The sequence below is a fragment of the Bos indicus x Bos taurus genome, chromosome 13 (assembly GCF_003369695.1).
Source record: "Bos indicus x Bos taurus breed Angus x Brahman F1 hybrid chromosome 13, Bos_hybrid_MaternalHap_v2.0, whole genome shotgun sequence".
Taxonomy (NCBI): Eukaryota; Metazoa; Chordata; class Mammalia; order Artiodactyla; family Bovidae; genus Bos; species Bos indicus x Bos taurus.
The window spans coordinates 6,201,740-6,222,170 of NC_040088.1; the positions used below are offsets into that span (position 1 = coordinate 6,201,740).

Genomic DNA, 20,431 nt, shown 5'->3' on the forward strand with positions numbered 1-20,431 from the left:
ACAGTGCTTTGCCTCCAGTTAGTACTGAATAAATGCATTGTCCTATGAAATAATGTGTATGGACGTCCTTCTAAGTGTAAGGCAGTCAGTCAGTACAACCAGAGTTATATTGGTTGAGTACTGCCAAACAAATGATTTGGACAGTCCTGTGGGATCTTTTAATCATGAAATTTGATGTGTATTGAAACCTATTTCTGACAACTGATTCTCACTGCTAACATCTTGTGTTACATTGCTGCTCCTCAATAGCTGTTACCGTATATTTTGTGCTGTTGATTTTGTATTAATACCTAGAAATCACAGCAGATTCTTGGATTTCCTGACCTGATGCCTAGCAGTGAAGTACTTAGAGCCTTTCACGAAATGCATCATGAGTCCATTAGTAGAAAGCATCCTGTTCTCTTTGATTTTAGTCAGTGTCATTCTCATATCGGAAAAAAAGTTCTTTGTTTTGATTCTGTGTTGCAGAAAGCATAACCCCTACTGTAGAGCTAAATGCACTGTGCATGAAACTTGGGAAAAAACCAATGTATAAGCCTGTCGACCCTTACTCTCGGATGCAGTCCACCTATAACTACAACATGAGAGGAGGTGCTTATCCCCCAAGGTACGTGTCTGTTTTGTTTTAAATCCAGGTGAAAATATATTTGCTCTTTCATGTAGAATGGTGAGATGTATAGATTGCAGCGTGCGTAATGGTCTGGCCCTCTTTGCCTGCCAAAGGCTACCGTCAGTCTGGATTGTCCTGCTGTCACTGGAACTGCATGTTGATGCTCTTTGAACTCCTGTCTTTGGAAAGGTCTTGGGCACATCCTCACAAGCTGTGCGGCTCGTGCCCCAAGCAGTCTGGTTAAAGGTCACCCGCGTGTAACTGCTTTGTGCAGCTGAGTCATATTTGAACATAATTCCTGTGACACCACAGTTCTCAGCCCTCATCGATTTCTTGATTATTTTTACTGGGTACTTTTTTACTTTTGAACTTACTTATGTGCTTTGTAAATAGCCTTGGTATACAGGTGCAGTGCAACATTAGTTGAAATCTGAAAGTGCCATGCATTTAAAACCTTCTGCTCGAGGTCTTAAGACACTAGTAGAGAGATTGATGATCAAACTGGAGGTCTTCATTTCCCTGCCCTACTTTGGGGTGGGAGTGAGGTGGAGGCCAAAGCCATTTTAAAAATAGAAACCAGCCTCTGCCAGGCTCTAGGCTGTTGGGATTTCTAGAAATGCGGGTCTAATCAATAGTTACTTTAAATATAAATGGATCCAGTTGTCTAATTGAAAGACACAAGAGTGGACGACTGAATTTAAAGAAACAAAAGACCCAATTGTATGCAGTCTATAAGAGACTGCAGTTTCAGGAACACACAAACTCAAAGGTGAAGGCAGAGAAAAAGATGTTCCATACAAATGGAAACTGAAAGAAAGAAGAAATAGCTATATTTATGTCAGACAAAATAAAGACTAAAAGACTTTGGTTAAAAACTTCCCATTCTTTTCTGGAGACACGAAAGTGTGAATTTCAGGTATGAGAAAGTAGAGCAAGTTAAGTTTTCTTTGCTAACCAAAGTCTAATCCAGTTTAGATTTTGTAAGTATGGGCTAGCTTTATACATTGAACTCATGTAATTTGTAAGGCAGTTTATTTTGTGAAATGTAAACAGTATTTGCTCATACTGTGTGGCAGTTCTAATCTAGCATAAACGTATGAAATCTCTGGATGTGCTGATGAGGACTCATTATTGGCGAGCAAACACTGCTGTAATTAGGACCTGTGATGAAGGAAATACCTGGAATTTGTCAGAGATGGTATGGTGACTTATCTGAGACTAATTTTCCTCATCCCCTTCTATTTTTAGGTACTTTTACCCATTTCCAGTCCCACCTTTACTTTATCAAGTTGAACTTTCTGTGGGAGGACAGCAATTTAATGGGAAAGGAAAGACGAGACAGGCTGCAAAACACGATGCTGCTGCGAAAGCCCTGAGGATCCTGCAGAGCGAGCCCCCCTCTGAGAGGCTGGAGGTGAGGCGAAGGCCGAGCCGGGGCCCCTGGAGCTTGGGGTGGAGTGGGAGGGTGGTAGGAAGACATCGCTTCAGGTTGGTTTTTCTAAGAGGATGCATTGAGAGCTGTGCTTAATATTTGTTGGTAGATAACGTACAAGTTCTGTGCCCTGTAGGTTCCTTGCCTTTTTGCCCTCCTCCCACCTCAGGAACTTTCGCAGGAACGTCAGGTGCCTTCTTATGCACTCAGTGGCGTAGTTCTGAACGCGTTAGAAAGATTGTGCCTCACTTGAGTGGTGAAGAGCATGCGATGAACTCTTCTGTGTTGAACATTATTCTTGTCGGAATCTGTGTTTTATGGTATCAGGTTAGGGAATTTTCTGAAGCCATTTTGACCAGATGTTTTCTTTATTATCTTGAAATGCCTGTTAACCATTTGTGCTTAACGAACTGTCCCAAGACTTCGTGGCTTAGATACCTCCAGGCCTTTATCCTGCTCACAAGCCTGCGGTCTAGGGAGAGAGTGGCGTGGAGACCTCATTTCTGCTGCGCAGCTCGAGCCGATGTGGCGCTGCGGGGCTGGAGGGTCTGTTCCAAGGCAGCGCTCTAGCCAGTTGGCTGTGCTGTCATCTGCGATCAAAGAGGGGGCCTCGGTCCCTCGACCTCAGTTCCCCTCCTCTGTGGCCTGAGCAGAGACTCTCTATACACCCTCACGGTATGGTGGCTTGGTCCCAGGAGGGCGCGTTCTGGAAGACAGGAGGTGGAAGCCGCTGCCAGTGTCTCAGGGCCCTGGCTTAGAATTCAGCCCAGCACCACTTCTGCCGTATCTTGTAGGTCAAACAGTCAGGGACCCCAGACTCAAGAAGGGGCTACAGGAGCTCACTTTTATTTATTGGTTTATTTTTGCATTGAGACAAAATTCACGTAATTTCATAGTTTTAACCGTTGTAAGTATACAGGTCAGTGACCATTGGTACGTTCACAATGTTTAGAACCCCACTTGTGGATGAGAGGAGTATCAAAGAATTGGGGACTTATTTTTTTTATTTTTGGTTACAGCGTGCAGCTTGTGGAACTGTTCCCCAACCAGGGATCCAGCCCAGGCCCTGGGCAGTGAGACTGTGGAGTCCCGTCCACTGGACCTCCAGGGGACTCCCCTGGGGGCTGTGTTTTAAAATGATCATGATAGGTATAGGATGTTGTGACTAAATAGGAATATAGGTCTTAGAACATCACTAAGTCATCACTAAAATGACTCCATGCTATTGAGCGGCCAGAGCATTAGTGGCTGGCTCTGATAAAGCAGTTGGATCACCAAAGGTCCAGGAGAGCCCACTGAGTAGAAAACGTTGTGATTTCATGGTTCTGTTTATCACAGCGGGAAATGCCTCCTGAACACATCCCTTGGAAGCATTTGACTTTTCTTGCTCGAGAAACAAGTTCTCAAACAACCAGAAGATCTTGCACAGAACGTTGAGCCAAAAGGGTGATGATAGGTATGAAGTCGGGGGGCCCTTGGCGGGGTGCTTGCAGAGGTCTGTTGTGTCCAGCTGTCCCCTAGGGCGACCCAGCTCAGGGCGGTGCTCTGTGGCTTCGTGGCTAGCCGCATGGGAAGGTTTATTTTCCTTTTGTTTCGGTGCATTTTCACAGAGATGTTCTATTTCCAGAGTTCACTGAGGACCAAATAGAAAGGAATGGACTATAACTTAGGAAGGTTTATTGAAGTGAAAGGATGAGGCCCTTAGTGGTGAAATTTGTTAAAGTACTGAAGGTAGTGAAATCTGAGTCATTTTTGGAGGCATTGCATTTGTTGAGTTGACTTTGGTGCTAATCTAATTGGAATCAGATGGAGTGGGTATTTCTTGGTTCCTTCTAGCCAGCAGTTGTTAAACGATTACTGAACACTGGTATGTGGGCCGTCTGCTTCGGAATCACTTGAGAATTAAAAAAAAAAAATTCCTTGGCCTAACCCACACGATTCTAGATTCTAATGCAGTAGGCTAAGACCCATGAATCTGGCTTTTTTTTTCTTTTTTTTCCTGGCCATGCCACGTGGCATGTGGGATCTTAGTTCCCTAACCAGGAATTGAACCCATGCCACCTGCATTGGGAGCACAGAGTCTTAACCACTGAACTGCCAGGGAAGTCTGACTTTTTATTTTATTTTTTCCTTTTTAACAAGCTCTTAGAGTAACTGAAACAGTCAGGGTTTGGGAATCACAGGTCCTAAATATTGTCAGTGGTTCTTAGGCAGTTTTCGGCCTTTGAATCCTGCTTGGAAGTTTGAACTCACTGTATTGCTGCAAAGGGAAAGTGCCTGTCAGAGCCTTAGAGTGACCCATCGCCCACTGGAGCAGTTGGTTGCCTCAAGCCTGAGGGCAGAGGCTAGAGCAGCGGATGCCCTTTCCTCGGCTCATCTGACTTCTGTAGGCAGCTTGGATGGGAGTCACGGGCATCATTTGTCCCCTTGTTTCCTCCTCTTTGCCCGTTTTCTAGTTCTGTGTGATTTGAAGTAGAGACAGTTCCCTTAAGAAATGGTGCAAAGACTGGCCCAAACAGTGCTTCAGAAATGACATTTTCTTTGAAGTTGTAAGTGAAACACGCTTGGCTTTCCACCTAACTGAGCTGTCGCTGGTCTACCAGGCCCTCCGGAGAGTGGGCAGCAGGGCAAGGAAGAAAGACAGTTTTAAAAGATAGCTTTAATTTTTTGTTCTCAACAAGGAATGCCTGTAAACTATAACAATTTTTAACTTCAAAAAAAGAAAAAATAAATTTCCCACTTGTAGGTAGTCACTGTAAACATTTTTGTGTATATCAGGGCATATGTAAGTAAGCACACACTGCTATCTATTTCACACAAATGGGATGATATTGTATAATAACCGCTTTTTTTTTTTCCCCACTGAAGTGCTTATTATGATGTGTTGATGCTATTTACTTAAAATTCCATGGAGGACTCAAATTCAGCATGCCTCTAAGCCATCTTCAAGGGCTGCAGAGTGCTCCACATTGTGAGCATACCAGTTTAGTTTTTCAACAAAAGAGGCTTGATTTTTGGGTTGTTTGCAATTTTTCCTGTTATAAAATAGGTAGTGAAGAACATTGTTGTCATGAAACCTTTGTGTATGTCTGTGGTTATTTTTGTGAGCCATAGTCCTCAAAGTGGAATTGCCTGGTAATGTATGTGGCCAGGTTCCCCACCAGGAAGATGGTACCTGTTTAGGCCTCTGCCAACAGGGCCCGAGGAGCCTGTCTGCCCACAGCCTGGCTGCGTTGGAAGTTCTCATTGTAAATAGTCTGTTTTGTTCTTGATAATTTTATTTTTTTATTTTTATTTTTTTTAATTTTATTTTATTTTTAAACTTTACATAATTGTTCTTGATAATTTTAGCACTTGTGATTGTGTGGTGGATCAGTTCATCTTCTCTAGAGCATAGCCAATAAAGCCAGCAGTTTCCCTCTGTAAGACAGGTGTAGTCTGACCCCTTGACAACAGGCCCTGAGCTTGGCCAGCCCTGCAGTGCCCCTCCCCGTGTGGAGCTTGGTTGGATGGAGTGTCACCGAAAAGTGCAGCGAGTGCTTGGATGAAGGTAGCACGTATCACGAGAGCATAGAGTGTCTGTTTAGGTTGGAGTACTGATGGCGCCCTGAGGGACGAGCCATTTAAGCTCAGGGTGAAGATGAATAAGAGAACAGGACAAGTACATTCCCAGCAGAGGGAGCAGCTTGTGCAAAGGTCCTGAGTTGGGAAAGCGGTTCTTTTCTATCTATTCTATTCCTTTCTTTTCTTTTCCCTTCTATGGCTTGTACTAATAAAAGATGACTTAGTGTTGAGGTGTTAGGAGTAAGATGGTCATAGCGACAGTGTCTGTGATAGGGAAAACAGGAGCTAGCCTCATATAGCCATTCTTAGGGAAATGGTTAAATATAATAAATGAATACATTTATCCTAAGACTACCAGAGTGTGGTAGATCTATTTACGCAGACCTAAAAGAAGGCGTATAATGTATTGAATGGGCGGGGGAACCATGATGCAGAGCTATTACTGCAAGTATAGTGCTGTTGTTTGAGTTAAGTAAATGCAGGCGCCAGCTGTGTGTGTGTGTATCTCTGTATATTTGGATGTGCATAGTTTCTGTCTTTGGAGAAGGCAATGGCACCCCACTCTAGCACTCTTGCCTGGAAAATCCCATGGACGGAGGAGCCTGGTAGGCTGCAGTCCACGGGGTCGCTAGGAGTCGGAGACAACTGAGCGACTTCACTTTCACTTTTCACTTTCATGCACTGGAGAAGGAAATGGCAACCCACTCCAGTGTTCTTGCCTGGAGAATCCCAGGGATGGGGGAGCCTGGTGGCCTGCCGTCTCTGGGGTCGCACAGAGTCGGACACGACTGAAGCGACTTAGCAGCAGCAGCAGTTTCTATCTTGAAGGTTATATCAAACTTTAAAATTAGTTTTCTCTTGGTGGTAGTGTTAGAAGACAGACTTCTTAAAATTGTACTGTTTAAAGTGTTCTTTTTTTAAATACCATGCCGTGCTTAGTCACTCAGTTGTGTCTGACTCTTTGCGACCCCATGGACTGTCGCCCTCCAGGCTCCTCTGTTCATGGAATTCTCCAGGCAAGAATACTAGAATGGGTGGCCATGCCCTCCTCCAGGGGATCTCCCCAACCCAGGTCTCCCGTGTTGCAGGAGGATTCTTTACTGTCTGAGCCACCAGGGAAGCCCAAGAATAATGGAGTGGGTAAGCCTATCCCTTCTCCAGAGGAACTTCCAGACCCAGGAATCAAACTGGGGTCTCCTGCATTACAGGCAGATTCTTTACCAGCTGAGCTACCAGGGAAGCCCTGGTTTTTAAATACTACTTCTGTAAAAATACATAAATGTAGCTCTTCCTGTTCTTGAGTTCTTATCTTCACTTGAGCCAGGGATGTGTTTAAGTAGGAATAAACTAAATTGGAGACCTTACTTTTCATTATACTATCTATATTTCACTATACACTCAAGGTCCATTGAACCCAATTTTTATTTTTGAGCTTTTTTCTAGTTCTGTAAGAGTTGATATTACGTGACTTATTCTTTTTCTAGAGGTTTAAAAGAACAAGGTAAAAATATACTTAATTTTGAAAGTAGAATGATAATTTGTCTTACAGTCATGAGGGTCCTTTGGACCCTTTTATAAATCTTAACATTATGGACTCTTAATTTTCTTTTGTTTTGAAACATTTTGCTGCTTGTCATCCTACATTCTATTTCAGCACTATTATGTATTCCCAAATCTGCAATAAACAAGACTAAAATAATAAGGAAGTGGAAGAATGATGAAATCCCTCAATGGATGATATGGTTGTGAAATAACTGTCACTGTTGCATCATCTTTAATGCTCTTATTGCATTGCCTAATGTATCATGTTATCTTTCAAGAAGATACAAAGGAAGACTGGAGACACCTGTCTTTTTACTCTGCTTTTAGCTTTTGTTGAACCCAGGTGAGAATTCAGAATTTTTTTTTTTCCATCCCTATTGGCAAACAAAAGAAAACTGATGGAGGAAGACATTTTCCTTGTTAGACCAATTGGAAGATGAATGCAGAGAGACAGACAGCAGCACTCTGGCCTCTCAGGGGGACAGGGAGATTGAGTGTGGATGTGACTCGGACTGGGGGTCTTCAGATGATACCTTAGATAAGTTTGCCCAGACTCAGGAGTCTGCGAGGGGACTGTGTTTCTGTGGTATATGAAAAAGAGATGTGCATTCTCTCCTGGTCACTCATTCAACAGGAAGGACTTTTACCACGCAGTATTTTCCAAGAACTGAACCATCCTGTTTTGACTTTCTAAAAATATTTGTATGACAGATTTCTTGCATATGATGCTTAGCCACCAGAATTTTCTTGCCGCTTAATATCTACAAAATAACTGGATCATGCAGAAGGAGGTGTGTGTATTAGAAGGAAATTGATGATACAATAATGACAAAAAGATCATTAGGCTGATCCTTCTCTTGGTGTTTATAAACCTGGAAATGAAAGCATTTTGTAGTTATGGAGCAAAGGAGAAGGCTGTTCTCCCTTCAACAGTTATGAGTCATTTTCAAAAGTAATATGTTTTGACAATACGAGTACAAGAAGAATTGGAATCACTATAGGCTGGCAGCCACGGGAGTGGGCTTGCAGTCTGGCGGCGTTACTGTGGGCTGTGCTCTGAGGTTCAGGCGTGGCAGCTGGAGAGCTGTTAGCTGTGTTTAGTGTCTTTGCCTGTTTTGGGTATATTTGCCTTCATTCCTGACCACAAACCTGGAATAAAAAGTTAAGTTTGTTATTTTTTTTAATGAAAATCTATAATGGAATGATTTTTTGTTGTCCTTTTATTCTGTATGTTACTTGTAAAATGACTTTAAATATAGAAAAATCTAGAGGGTCCATTGGAGCCAGATGGTAAATGGTCATGATTGTTTTTCCCTGGCATGTTGAGGGTTAAGCATGGTTCAGTGTTTTTGTTTTTTTTCCTTAATGTTGCCTAGATTTTATTGTTGAACCATGCACTATGGGATTGATGTTAACAATAATTCCCACTTCCTGAAGGTAAGACTGAGAGCCCGCTACAGTTTCTTCATCTCACTGGGAATGGTATTTGTGGATTTTTTTTCTTTTTTTTGAGTCATTTGCTGCTTCCCCCATTGCAACATTTTGTCCAGTCCAGATAATATTAAAATTATTTATGTAAAAGAGCAATATAATCTCTCTTATATCTTTGTTTTCTGTTTTGCATTTTTATTTTACTGGCTGCTTTGTCCAATCTGCAGTTCTGTTTGAAGCAGTAGCTTCGAGCTGTGAATCTCAACTCTGGTCGCTAGGGGATTTAAAAGAAACCATATATAAAATGGATATCCAGGCCCTACCTGAGGAAATTTGAGTTCACGTATCTGGAGCGGGGCTCTGGCATCTGTGTTTGTACAGCTCCCAAGTAACCCTGATGCTGCTATGCTTGAGAAACACTGGCTGAGAGTTTAGAATTCAGTAGTAGACTTAGGTAGTTCCTGATGGATTTAGGTGGAACCTCAATATGCAGAGTACAAAAGTAAGTTCATTAGTAGAACTTGTCAGTTTGAATTTTAGAGTATTTATAAAGGCAGTCAGTGAGAATGATTTATGTGAATTTTCACAACACCAAATTACCCTATATATTGTTTTTGTCCATTAAAAAACAACAACAAAAAACCCACATGGCTGGGAAAGATCCGGTCCCATTTTAGAGTAGTGGTTAACTCTCCTGTGGGAAGGAGTGTAAGAAGGACTTAATTGTTTTCCTTATCAAAGGAAAAAAATAATGTCAGTGGTGTTTAGTGTTGCCGTTTGTTATATCCAGTAGAGTTGTGGGTTACATTATTATCTGTACTTTTCTGTATGTTTGAAACAGGTCATAACTAGAAGTAAAAATTAAAAGGAATTGAACTGGTATAATGAACAAATAAAAAAAATGGAAAATTGGGGTGCAAGTCTTGTGTCAGCAGCACCTGGTTTGTTTCCAGATTTGGTTCTGGTTGCACCTGAGGAAAACATTCTCATTGACAGTTATGTATCATGAGAGTGTGTGAATAGCTCATGTATTGTAAAAATCTCTGAACTCTTCAAATAAACAGCTATCAACAGACGTGGTTATGCACAAAAAGTGGCCTTAAATACATTCTCGGTGCGTGCCTCCGTCACCACTGTCCATTTTCAAGACCCTTTCTCCACGTCACACCCAAACTGCAGGACTGACGGACACCCGCTGTCCTAGGCCCGTGGTGAACCTCTGTCCTGCGTGTGTCTCTGTGCTTACTATTGGAGATACCTTGTGTCAGTGCACATTTGTCTTCTGTGTCTGACTTACTTCATTTATCATAATGTTTTCAAGGTTCCTCTGTGTTGTAGCTTGTTTTATAATTCCAGTCTCCCCCCCGCACCCCATTACTTTTTAAGACTGACCGTTGTATCTGTACATTTTTTTCATCCATTCATCTGTTGATGGACGTTTGTGTGATTATCATCTTCTGGCTATTGTGAATAATACTGCTGTGAACATTGATGTACAAGTATCTGAATGCCTGCTTTTAATTCTTTTGAGTATCTGTTTAGCAGTGAAATTGCTGGATCATATTGTAATTCTATGTTTAAATTTTTCAGAAACGCACCATACTGTTCTCCACAGAGGCCATACCATCTTACATTTTCAACAGAAATGTGCAGTTTCTTTCAACAGAAAGATTGCAATTTCTACACAACCTTGACAACACTACCATTTTCTGTGGCTGTCCTTATGGGTGTGAGGTTTATTTCACTGTGGTTTTGATTTGCGTTTCTCTTTGCCATTCCCTTCTCCAGTGGACCACATTTGACAGAATGTGGTCCACTGGAGAAGGGAATGGCAAACCACTTCAGTATTCTTGCCTTGAGAACCCCATGAATAGTATGAAAAGGCAAAAAGATAGGATACTGAAAGAGGAACTCCCCAGGTCAATAAGTGCCCAGTATGCTACTGGAGATCAGTGGAGAAATAACTCCAGAAAGAATGAAGGGATGGAGCCAAAGCAAAAACAATACTCAGCTGTGGATGTGACTGGTGATAGAAGCAAGGTCCGATGCTGTAAAGAGCAGTATTGCATAGGAACCTGGAATGTCAGGTCCATGAATCAAGGCAAATTGGAAGTGGTCAAACAGGAGATGGCAAGAGTGAATGTCGACATTCTAGGAATCAGCGAACTGAAATGGACTGGAATGGGTGAATTTAACTCAGATGACCATTATATCTACTACTGCAGGCAGGAATCCCTCAGAAGAAATGGAGTGGCCATCATGGTCAACAAGAGTCCGAAATCCAGTACTTGGATGCAATCTCAAAAATGACGGAATGATCTCTGTTCGTGTCCAAGGCAAACCATTCAATATCACAGTAATCCGAGTCTCTGCCCTAACCAGTAACGCTGAAGAAGCTAAAGTTGAATGGTTCTATGAAGGCCTACAAGACCTTTTAGAACTAACACCCAAAAAAGATGTCCTTTTCATTATAGGGGACTGGAATGCGAAAGTAGGAAGTCAAGAAACACCTGGAGTAACAGGCAAATTTGACCTTGGAATACGGAATGAAGCAGGGCAAAGGCTAATAGAGTTTTGCCAAGAAAATGCACTGGTCGTAACAAACACCCTCTTCCAACAACACAAGAGAAGACTCTATACATGGACATCACCAGATGGTCAACACCGAAATCAGATTGATTATATTCTTTGCAGCCAAAGATGGAGAAGCTCTATACAGTCAGCAAAAACAAGACGGGGAGCTGACTGTGGCTCAGACCATGAACTCCTTATTGCCAAATTCAGACTTAAATTGAAGAAAGTAGGGAAAACCACTAGACCATTCAGGTATGACTTAAATCAAATCCCTTATGATTATACAGTGGAAGTGAGAAATAGATTTAAGGGCCTAGATCTGATAGATAGAGTGCTTGATGAACTATGGAATGAGGTTCGTGACACTGTACAGGAGACAGGGATCCAGACCATTCCCATAGAAAAGAAATGCAAAAAAGCAAAATGGCTGTCTGGGGAGACCTTACAAATAGCTGTGAAAAGAAGAGAGGCTAAAAGTAAAGGAGAAAAGGAAAGATTTAAACATCTGAATGCAGAGTTCCAAAGAATAGCTAGAAGAGATAAGAAAGCCTTCTTCAGCGATCAATGCAAAGAAATAGAGGAAAACAACAGAATGGGAAAGACTAGGGATCTCTTCAAGAAAATCAGAGATACCAAAGGAACGTTTCATGCAAAGATGGGCTCGATAAAGGACAGAAATGGTGTGGACCTAACAGAAGCAGATGATATTAAGAAGAGATGGCAAGAATACACAGAAGAACTGTATAAAAAAGATCCTCACGACCCAGATAATCATGATGGTGTGATCACTGACCTAGAGCCAGACATCCTGGAATGTGAAGTCAAGTGGGCCTTAGAAAGCATCACTATGAACAAAGCTAGTGGAGGTGATGGAATTCCAGTTGAGCTATTCCAAATCCTGAAAGATGATGCTGTGAAAGTGCTGCACTCAATATGCCAGCAAATTTGGAAAACTCAGCAGTGGCCACAGGACTGGAGAAGGTCAGTGTTCATTCCAATCCCAAAGAAAGGCAATGCCAAAGAATGATCAAACTACTGCACAATTGCACTCATCTCACACGCTAGTAAAGTGATGCTCAAAATTCTCCAAGCCAGGCTTCAGCAATACGTGAACCGTGAACTTCCAGATGTTCAAGCTGGTTTTAGAAAAGGCAGAGGAACCAGAGATCAAATTGCCAACATCCGCTGGATCATCGAAAAAGCAAGAGAGTTCCAGAAAAACATCTATTTCTGCTTTACTGACTATGCCAAAGCCTTTGACTGTGTGGCTCACAATAAACTGTGGAAAATTCTGAAAGAGATGGGAATACCAGACCATCTGATCTGCCTCTCGAGAAATTGGTATGCAGGTCAGGAAGCAACAGTTAGAACTGGACATGGAACAACAGACTGGTTCCAAATAGGAAAAGGAGTTCGTCAAGGCTGTATATTGTCACCCTGTGTATTTAACTTATATGCAGAGTACATCATGAGAAACGCTAGACTGGAAGAAACACAAGCTGGAATCAAGATTGCCGGGAGAAATATCAGTAACCTTAGATATGCAGATGACACCACCCTTATGGCAGAAAGTGAAGAGGAACTCAAAAGCCTCTTGATGAAAGTGAAAGTGGAGAGTGAAAAAGTTGGCTTAAAGCTCAACATTCAGAAAACGAAGATCATGGCATCCGGTCCCACCACTTCATGGGAAATAGATGGGAAAACAGTGGAAACAGTGTCAGACTTTATTTTTCTGGGCTCCAAAATCACTACAGATGGTGACTGCAGCCATGAAATTAAAAGACGCTTGCTTCTTGGAAGGAAAGTTATGACCAACCTAGATAGCATATTCAAAAGCAGAAACATTACTTGGCCAACAAAGTTGCGTCTAGTCAAGGCTATGATTTTTCCTGTGGTCATATATGGATGTGAGAGTTGGACTGTGAAGAAGGCTGAGCGCCGAAGAATTGATGCTTTTGAACTGTGGTGTTGAAGAAGACTCTTGAGAGTCCCTTGGACTGCAAGGAGATCCAACCAGTCCATTCTGAAGGAGATCAGCCCTGGGATTTCTTTGGAAGGAATGATGCTCAAGCTGAAGCTCCAGTACTTTGGCCACCTCATGCGAAGAGTTGACTCATTGGAAAAGACTCTGATGCTGGGAGGCATTGGGGGCAGGAGGAGAAGGGGATGACAGAGGATGAGATGGCTGGATGGCATCACTGACTCGATGGACGTGAGTCTGAGTGAACTCCGGGAGTTGGTGAGGGACAGGGAGGCCTGGCGTGCTGCGATTCATGGGATCACAAAGAGTCGGACACGACTGAGCGACTGATCTGATCTCTTTGAGTAGTGATGTTGTGTATTTGCATGTCTCCTTTGGAGAAATGTCTGTTCAAATCCTTTGTCCATTTTTGAATTGCATTATTTGTTGTTGAGTTGTTACAGTTCTTTATGTATTCTGGACATTAATTCTTTATCAAATATGTGCTTTGTGAGTATTTTCTTCCATTCTATGGGTTGTCTTTGTTCTCTTGTGTCCTTTAATGTACCAGCGTTTTTTGGGTAGTTTTTTTGTACTAAAGTTTGAAATTTTGATGATGTCAGAATTTACGTATGCTTCTGGTGTTCTATCCAAGAAATCATTGCGAAATCCAGTGTCATGAAGCTTTCCCCCTGTGTTTTCTTCTAAGAGTTTTATACTTTTTGCCCTTACATTTAGGTCTTTGATCCATTTTGAGTTAATTTGTGAATGTGGTATGAGGTAAGAGTCCAACTTCATTTTTTCTGTGTGTAGATATCTGATTTTCCCAGCACTATTTGTTGAACAGGATTACTTTTAAAAATGCTTTTTAATAGGTTTGTTTAAACCTATTTAGAAAATAAATTTCAAACCAAACCTCTGTGGAGACCTAGAATTCTAAGATACCTTGCTTGGAGATTTATGGCTTTAAAGATTCACTCATAAAACGGCAGGCCCTCTTTCTCTTTAGGATTTAAACAACAAGTGTAAAAATGTGTTCAGCTTATTAAACCATCAGAAATTGCTATGTAAACAGTATATCACCAGGCAGGGGTAAAATGAAACCAGATGGAAAGAAAATTTTATCATGAAAGGAGAGACGAAATTACATTGTCTGGTTAAATTTGTGTTTATAGGATCCTATTCTTAATTCTTAATTTTTTTTTTAATTTAGAACTTTCTTTTGTTTGTAGCTTGAAATATGGATCCTAGGTTAGGGTTAGACTCTACCTCAGGAAATACACAACAGATCGAATCCTGGATTTGGCTACACATTGCCTGTTCAGTAATTTCAGCCACAGGTTCCTGTCAGAGAAATCCTGATCTTGAAACTAAGATTTTACAAGTTCTTTGATTAAAGAATCCCCAGGAATAAGAAAAGCACGGTGCATTGCCCTGTTTAGGATCACTGCTGATCTTGTTTCTCATATTACCACCCCTGCACAGTGTAGAATCCTTGTGGGCCATGTGCACAGAGATCTCTGCCCCTCTTAGTCCAGCCCCTGCAGGTTGTAAATGGACCTTGTTACAGAGCTGGAGGCAGCTTTTGTTCAAGGCTAGTGGTGCTAGTGGTAAAGAACCTGCCTACCTGTTCAGGAGACATAAAAGTCATGTGTTTGATCCCTGGGTTGGGAAGATCCCTGGAGGAGGGCATGGCAGCCCACTCCAGTGTTCTTGCCTGGAGCACCCCGTGGACAGAGGGGCCTGGGGGGCTGCAGTCCATGGGGTCACAAAGAGTTGGACACGACTGAAGCAACTAAGCCGGCAGGCAGATTTGTTGGTTTGCATCTTCGTTTTCACCAGCAGCAGTGAAGCGTGAGACCCATAGTGGTTTTATAACCGTTCCACTGCAGCTTTTCTTTAAAGTGGTTTCCAGCGACTTTTCGTCCAAATCAGAAACCCACATACCCAGGTGGAGAGACGTCCATTTGTCCTTGCTGTGGCCCACATAGACTGACTGCTTGTTTCTAGAGTGTGGCTTGCCTGTCCTTCGGGGGCGGGGGGACAAATCCAGGGGGCTTCGGGAGCGCCGCTCCTGAGTGGCCGTGGCTCTCACCGTCAGGCTGATTATATGTAGAGCCCTGCTATGTGTGGATTGCTTATGGTGGATTTATGAGGTGTAAACTGACCAGAATTTGATAGGACGTTTTTTAAAACCTTTTAAATTTCACTGATGCACAGTCCATGTGCTGCTGTGTTCATGGGGTTAGTGCTCAGTCCATAGAGCCTCGGTTCAGTGCTTTTAATTTTAAGGTTTATCATTGCAGCTGGGATATTGACAGCTTTTTAACATGAGTTAACTCTAACCGGTTATTCTTCCTTTAGGTAAATGGAAGAGAGTCAGAAGAAGAAAATCTCAATAAATCTGAAATAAGTCAAGTGTTTGAGATTGCACTTAAACGGAACTTGCCTGTGAATTTTGAGGTAAGCTTATTTTACGCATCTGTTATACTCCTAGTGTTCATCATCAGAATAGTATTTTTCCTAAATAACATTGGAATGATGATCACATATATGCAAATCTTCACATCTAAGATTCAGACTTCATATTTAGCAAAGCAGTATTTGGTCCTAGGGCAGCCATGAATCTCCAGACAGTCCGTAGGTGGCCTCAGTATGTCTGTGAACCTCCTAAAATGGTCTGAAGGGGATCGTGTTTATGTTCCCATGCGTTTTCTTCTGGAGGGAGGGTCCATTGCCTTCATAAGAGTCTCAGAAGCATACGCTACCCCCCAATATCAAGACTCTGCTCAAGTGTCCAAGTAGTTGTTAAAAGAACTTAGGTTTTGTCATTGTGTGGTGTGTGCCTCCCAGTTCGCCCATTTAGTAACCTCAGTCTGTTATTGGAGACTTTGTGGTCTAAAAACAGTAATTAACAATTACCAGTTCAAAATGGAAAATAAGATCATTTAGTGTATGTTTCCTTCAAAGGCACAGTGAGTCCAGATAGATTAGGCAGGTTGGGGGAATTTTTTTTATTTTAGGTTTCCCTAGGTTTTGAAAATTCTTTGTAAATTCTTTCATTTGAGTTCTGTGCTTGGCTATGCAGGGTTGTATTTTAATAGTTTTTTTAATCAATTATTTGGTTTTTCAAAATTATAAAGTATGTATATATCTAGTTTTCCAAAGAGCTTTAAGCTCAACATACTAGTTACTTGAGACAAATGAAATTTGAGGTGGGACATCTGCTTAAATGGAGAAGGAAATGGCAACCCACTCCAGTATTCTTGCCTGGGAAATCCCATGGACAGAGAAGCCTGGTGGTCTACCAGTCCATGGGGTCACAGAGTCAGACCCAACTGAGCGACTAAGCACAGCACATCTGCTTAAAACAATTTTAAGTGGTTCATAAGTTCTTTTGGCCTTTTTCTGTTTTAAAAAGCCTACCTGAAATTTATTATCCTGTAAAATACTTTAGCTCTGTAGTTTTAGGTAATCCCCAGATTTCATGTCTGAGTTATATGACTTTTATAGGAAATCTCCTGTTATGTACTAGTACCCTAAGCTGGCTCCTGAGTTCAGTCCTTACTCTCTCATTCGAATAGAGATGATTTCTGACCTAGCTGGCCGTGCTCACCTGCTGCCATGAGGCCCAGATGGGGCTGGGGAGCTGCCCTTGGGTCACAGGGCCACCCTGCATCCTGCGGCAGTACCCCGCCCTGTCGCAGCAGGCAGGACCAGTGTCTTTTCCCCGCTTCCAGAGCACAGCATGCCAGATGGGGCTGGCATCTTCCTCCCTGGCCCCGCATCCCTTCCAGCCTTTCTCTGTTCTGGGAGGGAGGCAATGAGACAGGACATTCAGAATAACAAGGCTGTTGCTGGGTGGGAACCAGGTGGGCGCTCCACCCAAGGAAGCCACAAGGTCTCCCTGGGAACCTGTTGTGGAAAAGGGAAGAAACACTTTTCCCCACACTAATCCCTGCTGAAGAATTAGTGTGGCACACGAGTGGCTGTTTAAAGACCGGAGGGAGGGATCCGAAGACTGTGGGGTGGGAGAGGCCTACCTTCTCAGGTCAGACAAAGGTCACAGAGATGACTGCTGGCCAGGGCCCGAGACCCTGGTGATGTGTCTCGCCTGCTCACACTAACCTCTGCTCTGCCTGAGGGTCCCCGAGCTCCTTGGACCTCAGTAAGGGATTGCCAGTTTCTGTTTTTGCTTTGGAATTTGGAATGAGATTGCCTCTGCCCCACCTCTACTTGTGTTTAGGTTTTAGATTTGGCTTTCAGACTTTGCTGTTCAGGAATAAATAACATACAGCAGGGAATTGTCAAGTAGTCACAAAAGAAATTGTGGGAATTCCCTCTGGTGGTGACTGAGTCTCTTAAGGTAATTATTTTAAAACATGACAGTTTGTGTGTACGTGTAGCATTGAGTTTGTTAGTATGAGTGCTTTTATTATTAATTAGCTCTCACGGAGCAAATGTTCATCAAAAGTCAAATGTTAGCTTCCATTATTAGGTTGGGCAGGAGCTTGCATTTTTTCCCCACAGTTCTGTCTCTGGCACCTGGAAGATTAGTTGGCAAATATTGGATATTGGATGCTCAGGGAACAGTTACTAAGTAAATGAAAAGAATAGTTTTTTTTGTTTTTTCGTTTTTCGACAGCAAGATATGTCATGTTGGAAGCAATAGGAGAAAACAAGAACCACTCGTATAATTTTTCAGAAAAGTAGAGACCGCTTGCTTTTTGATAAAATCGTTATAGTTAAAAGTATTGTGCTGATTGACAAGTCTCTGGGAGGCAGTCGTGACTTGATCCCACTGAATTCAAATGGGCTCGGTGGCGGGGCTATGATGTGAGCAGGCAGTGAGAGTGGGCCCAGGATGGGCGTGGATTTGACGTGAGCATCGGGGTGGATACTGTTAATTCTCGGGTCTCGTCTGAGGACGTGAGAACCTTGCTCAGGGAGGTAGCGCTCGGCAGGTGGGCTGTCGGGGTTGGGGGGCAGCCAGCCGGCTTGCCGAGGTCAGCCTGCGGGTGCCATGGAGCGAGGCTCTTTTCCGCAGCCTCCTTCATAGGGCAGCCAGCCGCTCCCTGAGCTGAGGTGCTCCTGCTCTCCCCTCGGGAGCACAGCACATGTGGGCTCACGCGCTTTCCCTCATCGCCTTTTCCACTTTTTACTTTGCAGTTTTTCAGGCCAGTGGCAAGTTGTAAGGCTAGGGCTGTGACTGTGGCCAGTGGCAAGTTGTAAGGCTAGGGCTGTGACTGTGGCCTTCACCAGGGTCACCAGCGCTCCACGTTTTAGTACCTTTGCTCTTCTGTTCTCTAAACCTACATGTTTTTCTACAGTTTATTTAGCTGAATCATTTGAGAGCAAGAAGCAGATCTTTGACTCCAAATATTTCAGTATGTGTTTCTTAAGAGCAAGGACATGATCTTAAATAACTATCATCTAATTGTCCACACAGGAAGCGTAACACTGCTGTAGTACTGTTTCCTAATGTGCGTCCCAGATTCACATACTGGCATCGTCCCCATGGTGTTCCTTTATTTTCCTGGTCTTGAGCCTGGTATAGGATCACACATTGCGTTTAGCTGGTGCATCTCTTTAGTCTCCTTTAATTTGTCACTCGGCTTTTTTTTGGTCTTTTATGACATTGGTATTTTTAAAAGTCAGTTTTATGTAATGGCCCTAAATTTGGGTTGGTTGGATTTTTTGCCTCATGATTAGTTTCAGTTTATGCTTTTTTTTTTTTAAACAGGAGCACTGAAGAACTGACGTCAGTTCTTCTCAGCATTGCATGGTGTCGTTTTACCTGAGTTAGTGACGCTAATTACGTTGTCTGCACCAGATGTGCGCCCCTCCAAGGAGACTTTCTTTCCCTTTGTAGTTCACCCACAGCCTGTGGGAAGATGCTTGAAGGCTGTGTATGTCCTTACAGAGTTCCTCAGTGTTTCTAGCAGTCATTGATGGTTCTTTCCAGCACCAGGTATCACTGCGGTGGATGTCAGATGTTCATCTTCTGCATGTCCAAAGAAAATCTCCTCCTGCCTTATATTGTTAATGTGCGTAGTCGCTCAGTTGTGTCTGCCTCTTTGCAGCCCCATGGACTGCAGCCCCCCAGGCTCCTCTGTCCATGGGGATTTTCCAGGCAAGAATACTGGAGTGGGTTGCCATGCCTTCCTCCAGGGAATCTTCTCAACCCAGGGCTCGAAGCCAAGTCTCCCACACTGCAGGTGGATTCTTTACTGACTGAGCCACCAGGGAATGCGTTAATTTATATTAGTATAGATTAATTCTACATGTTACTCCATTATTCTCGCTTGTCATTTTAATGTTCAGATTGCCCTTCAGACTAGCTCCGGTATCCTTTGACATGCCTCTATTAGGTTATTTTTGGGGGGTGAGGGGATGAGAGGTCAGACTTCTTGAGTATAATTTACATGAAGTAAAATTGGTCCTGTTTATGTGTCTGATTTGATGTGTTTTGATAGTGCAGTTGTGTAACTGCTGCCACCACTGTGATAAAGAACGTCTTTCACGCCGTTAAGTTTCCCCTAGTCCCCTAGCGGTCAGTCCCTTTCCCTCCATCCTCACCCTTGGGCAGGCATCCATCTGATGTCTGTCCATACCTTTTGCTTGTTTCCAAAATATTACATACATGGAGTTATTGAATATACTGCCTTTTTTTGGTCTTTTGGGGCTTTCCCTTTGTCTGTTTATTTAACAGGAATGGGTAATAACATTTTGAGAAGCCTGGAAAGAGCACGTAAAAATATAAAGCCGTCTTAGAAAACACAACCCAGACATGACCTTTTTCTGTAATTATATTGTAAATCATGATAAGAAAGGCCATCGTCCCTTGTTCTGTTCCTGCCCTCAGGCCTCTCATGTTGTAACAGATGGTCCACCAGGTACAGTGTGTTCAGTGTTGTCCCTTTAGAAAGTTATAATCTGAAAAGATTACAGATCTCCTGGCAAGAGTATCTTATTGCCTATTACGCAGCTTCTTTAATGTAGTGTAGACTTTGAGTCCATGCGTTGTATGTATCAGTAGTTTATTTCTTATTTCTGAGTAGTATTCCATTGTCTGAATTCACCACAACTTACTCATCCATTTCCCAGCTGAAGAACATTTTCATGGTTTTTAGTGATTATGATTAAAGCAATCACGTACATGTATCATCTCATAATCACCAACAACTGAAAACCATGAAGATGCTCTTCAGCAGAGAAATGGATGAATTCAGTTCAGTTCAGTTGCTCAGTTGTGTCCGATTCTTTATGACCCCATGAATCACAGCACGCCAGGCCTCCCTGTCCATCACCAACTCCC

At 42.7% G+C, this 20,431-nt stretch overlaps 1 protein-coding gene across 19 annotated transcripts in view; it reads left to right on the plus strand.

The window, feature by feature from the left end:
• The window catches only part of STAU1 (staufen double-stranded RNA binding protein 1), a 61,780-nt gene that overhangs the window by 26,011 nt on the left and 15,338 nt on the right, over window positions 1-20,431 (plus strand). For all 19 annotated transcript variants that reach the window (XR_003513959.1, XM_027558317.1, XM_027558311.1 and 16 more), the window contains 3 exons: window positions 469-607; window positions 1,859-2,024; window positions 15,478-15,576. Coding sequence is in view for 18 of the 19 variants with exons in the window: in XM_027558311.1 (XP_027414112.1) it covers window positions 469-607; window positions 1,859-2,024; window positions 15,478-15,576 (404 nt within the window). In the remaining variant the exon portion in view is untranslated. The remainder of the gene's footprint in view (window positions 1-468; window positions 608-1,858; window positions 2,025-15,477; window positions 15,577-20,431) is intronic.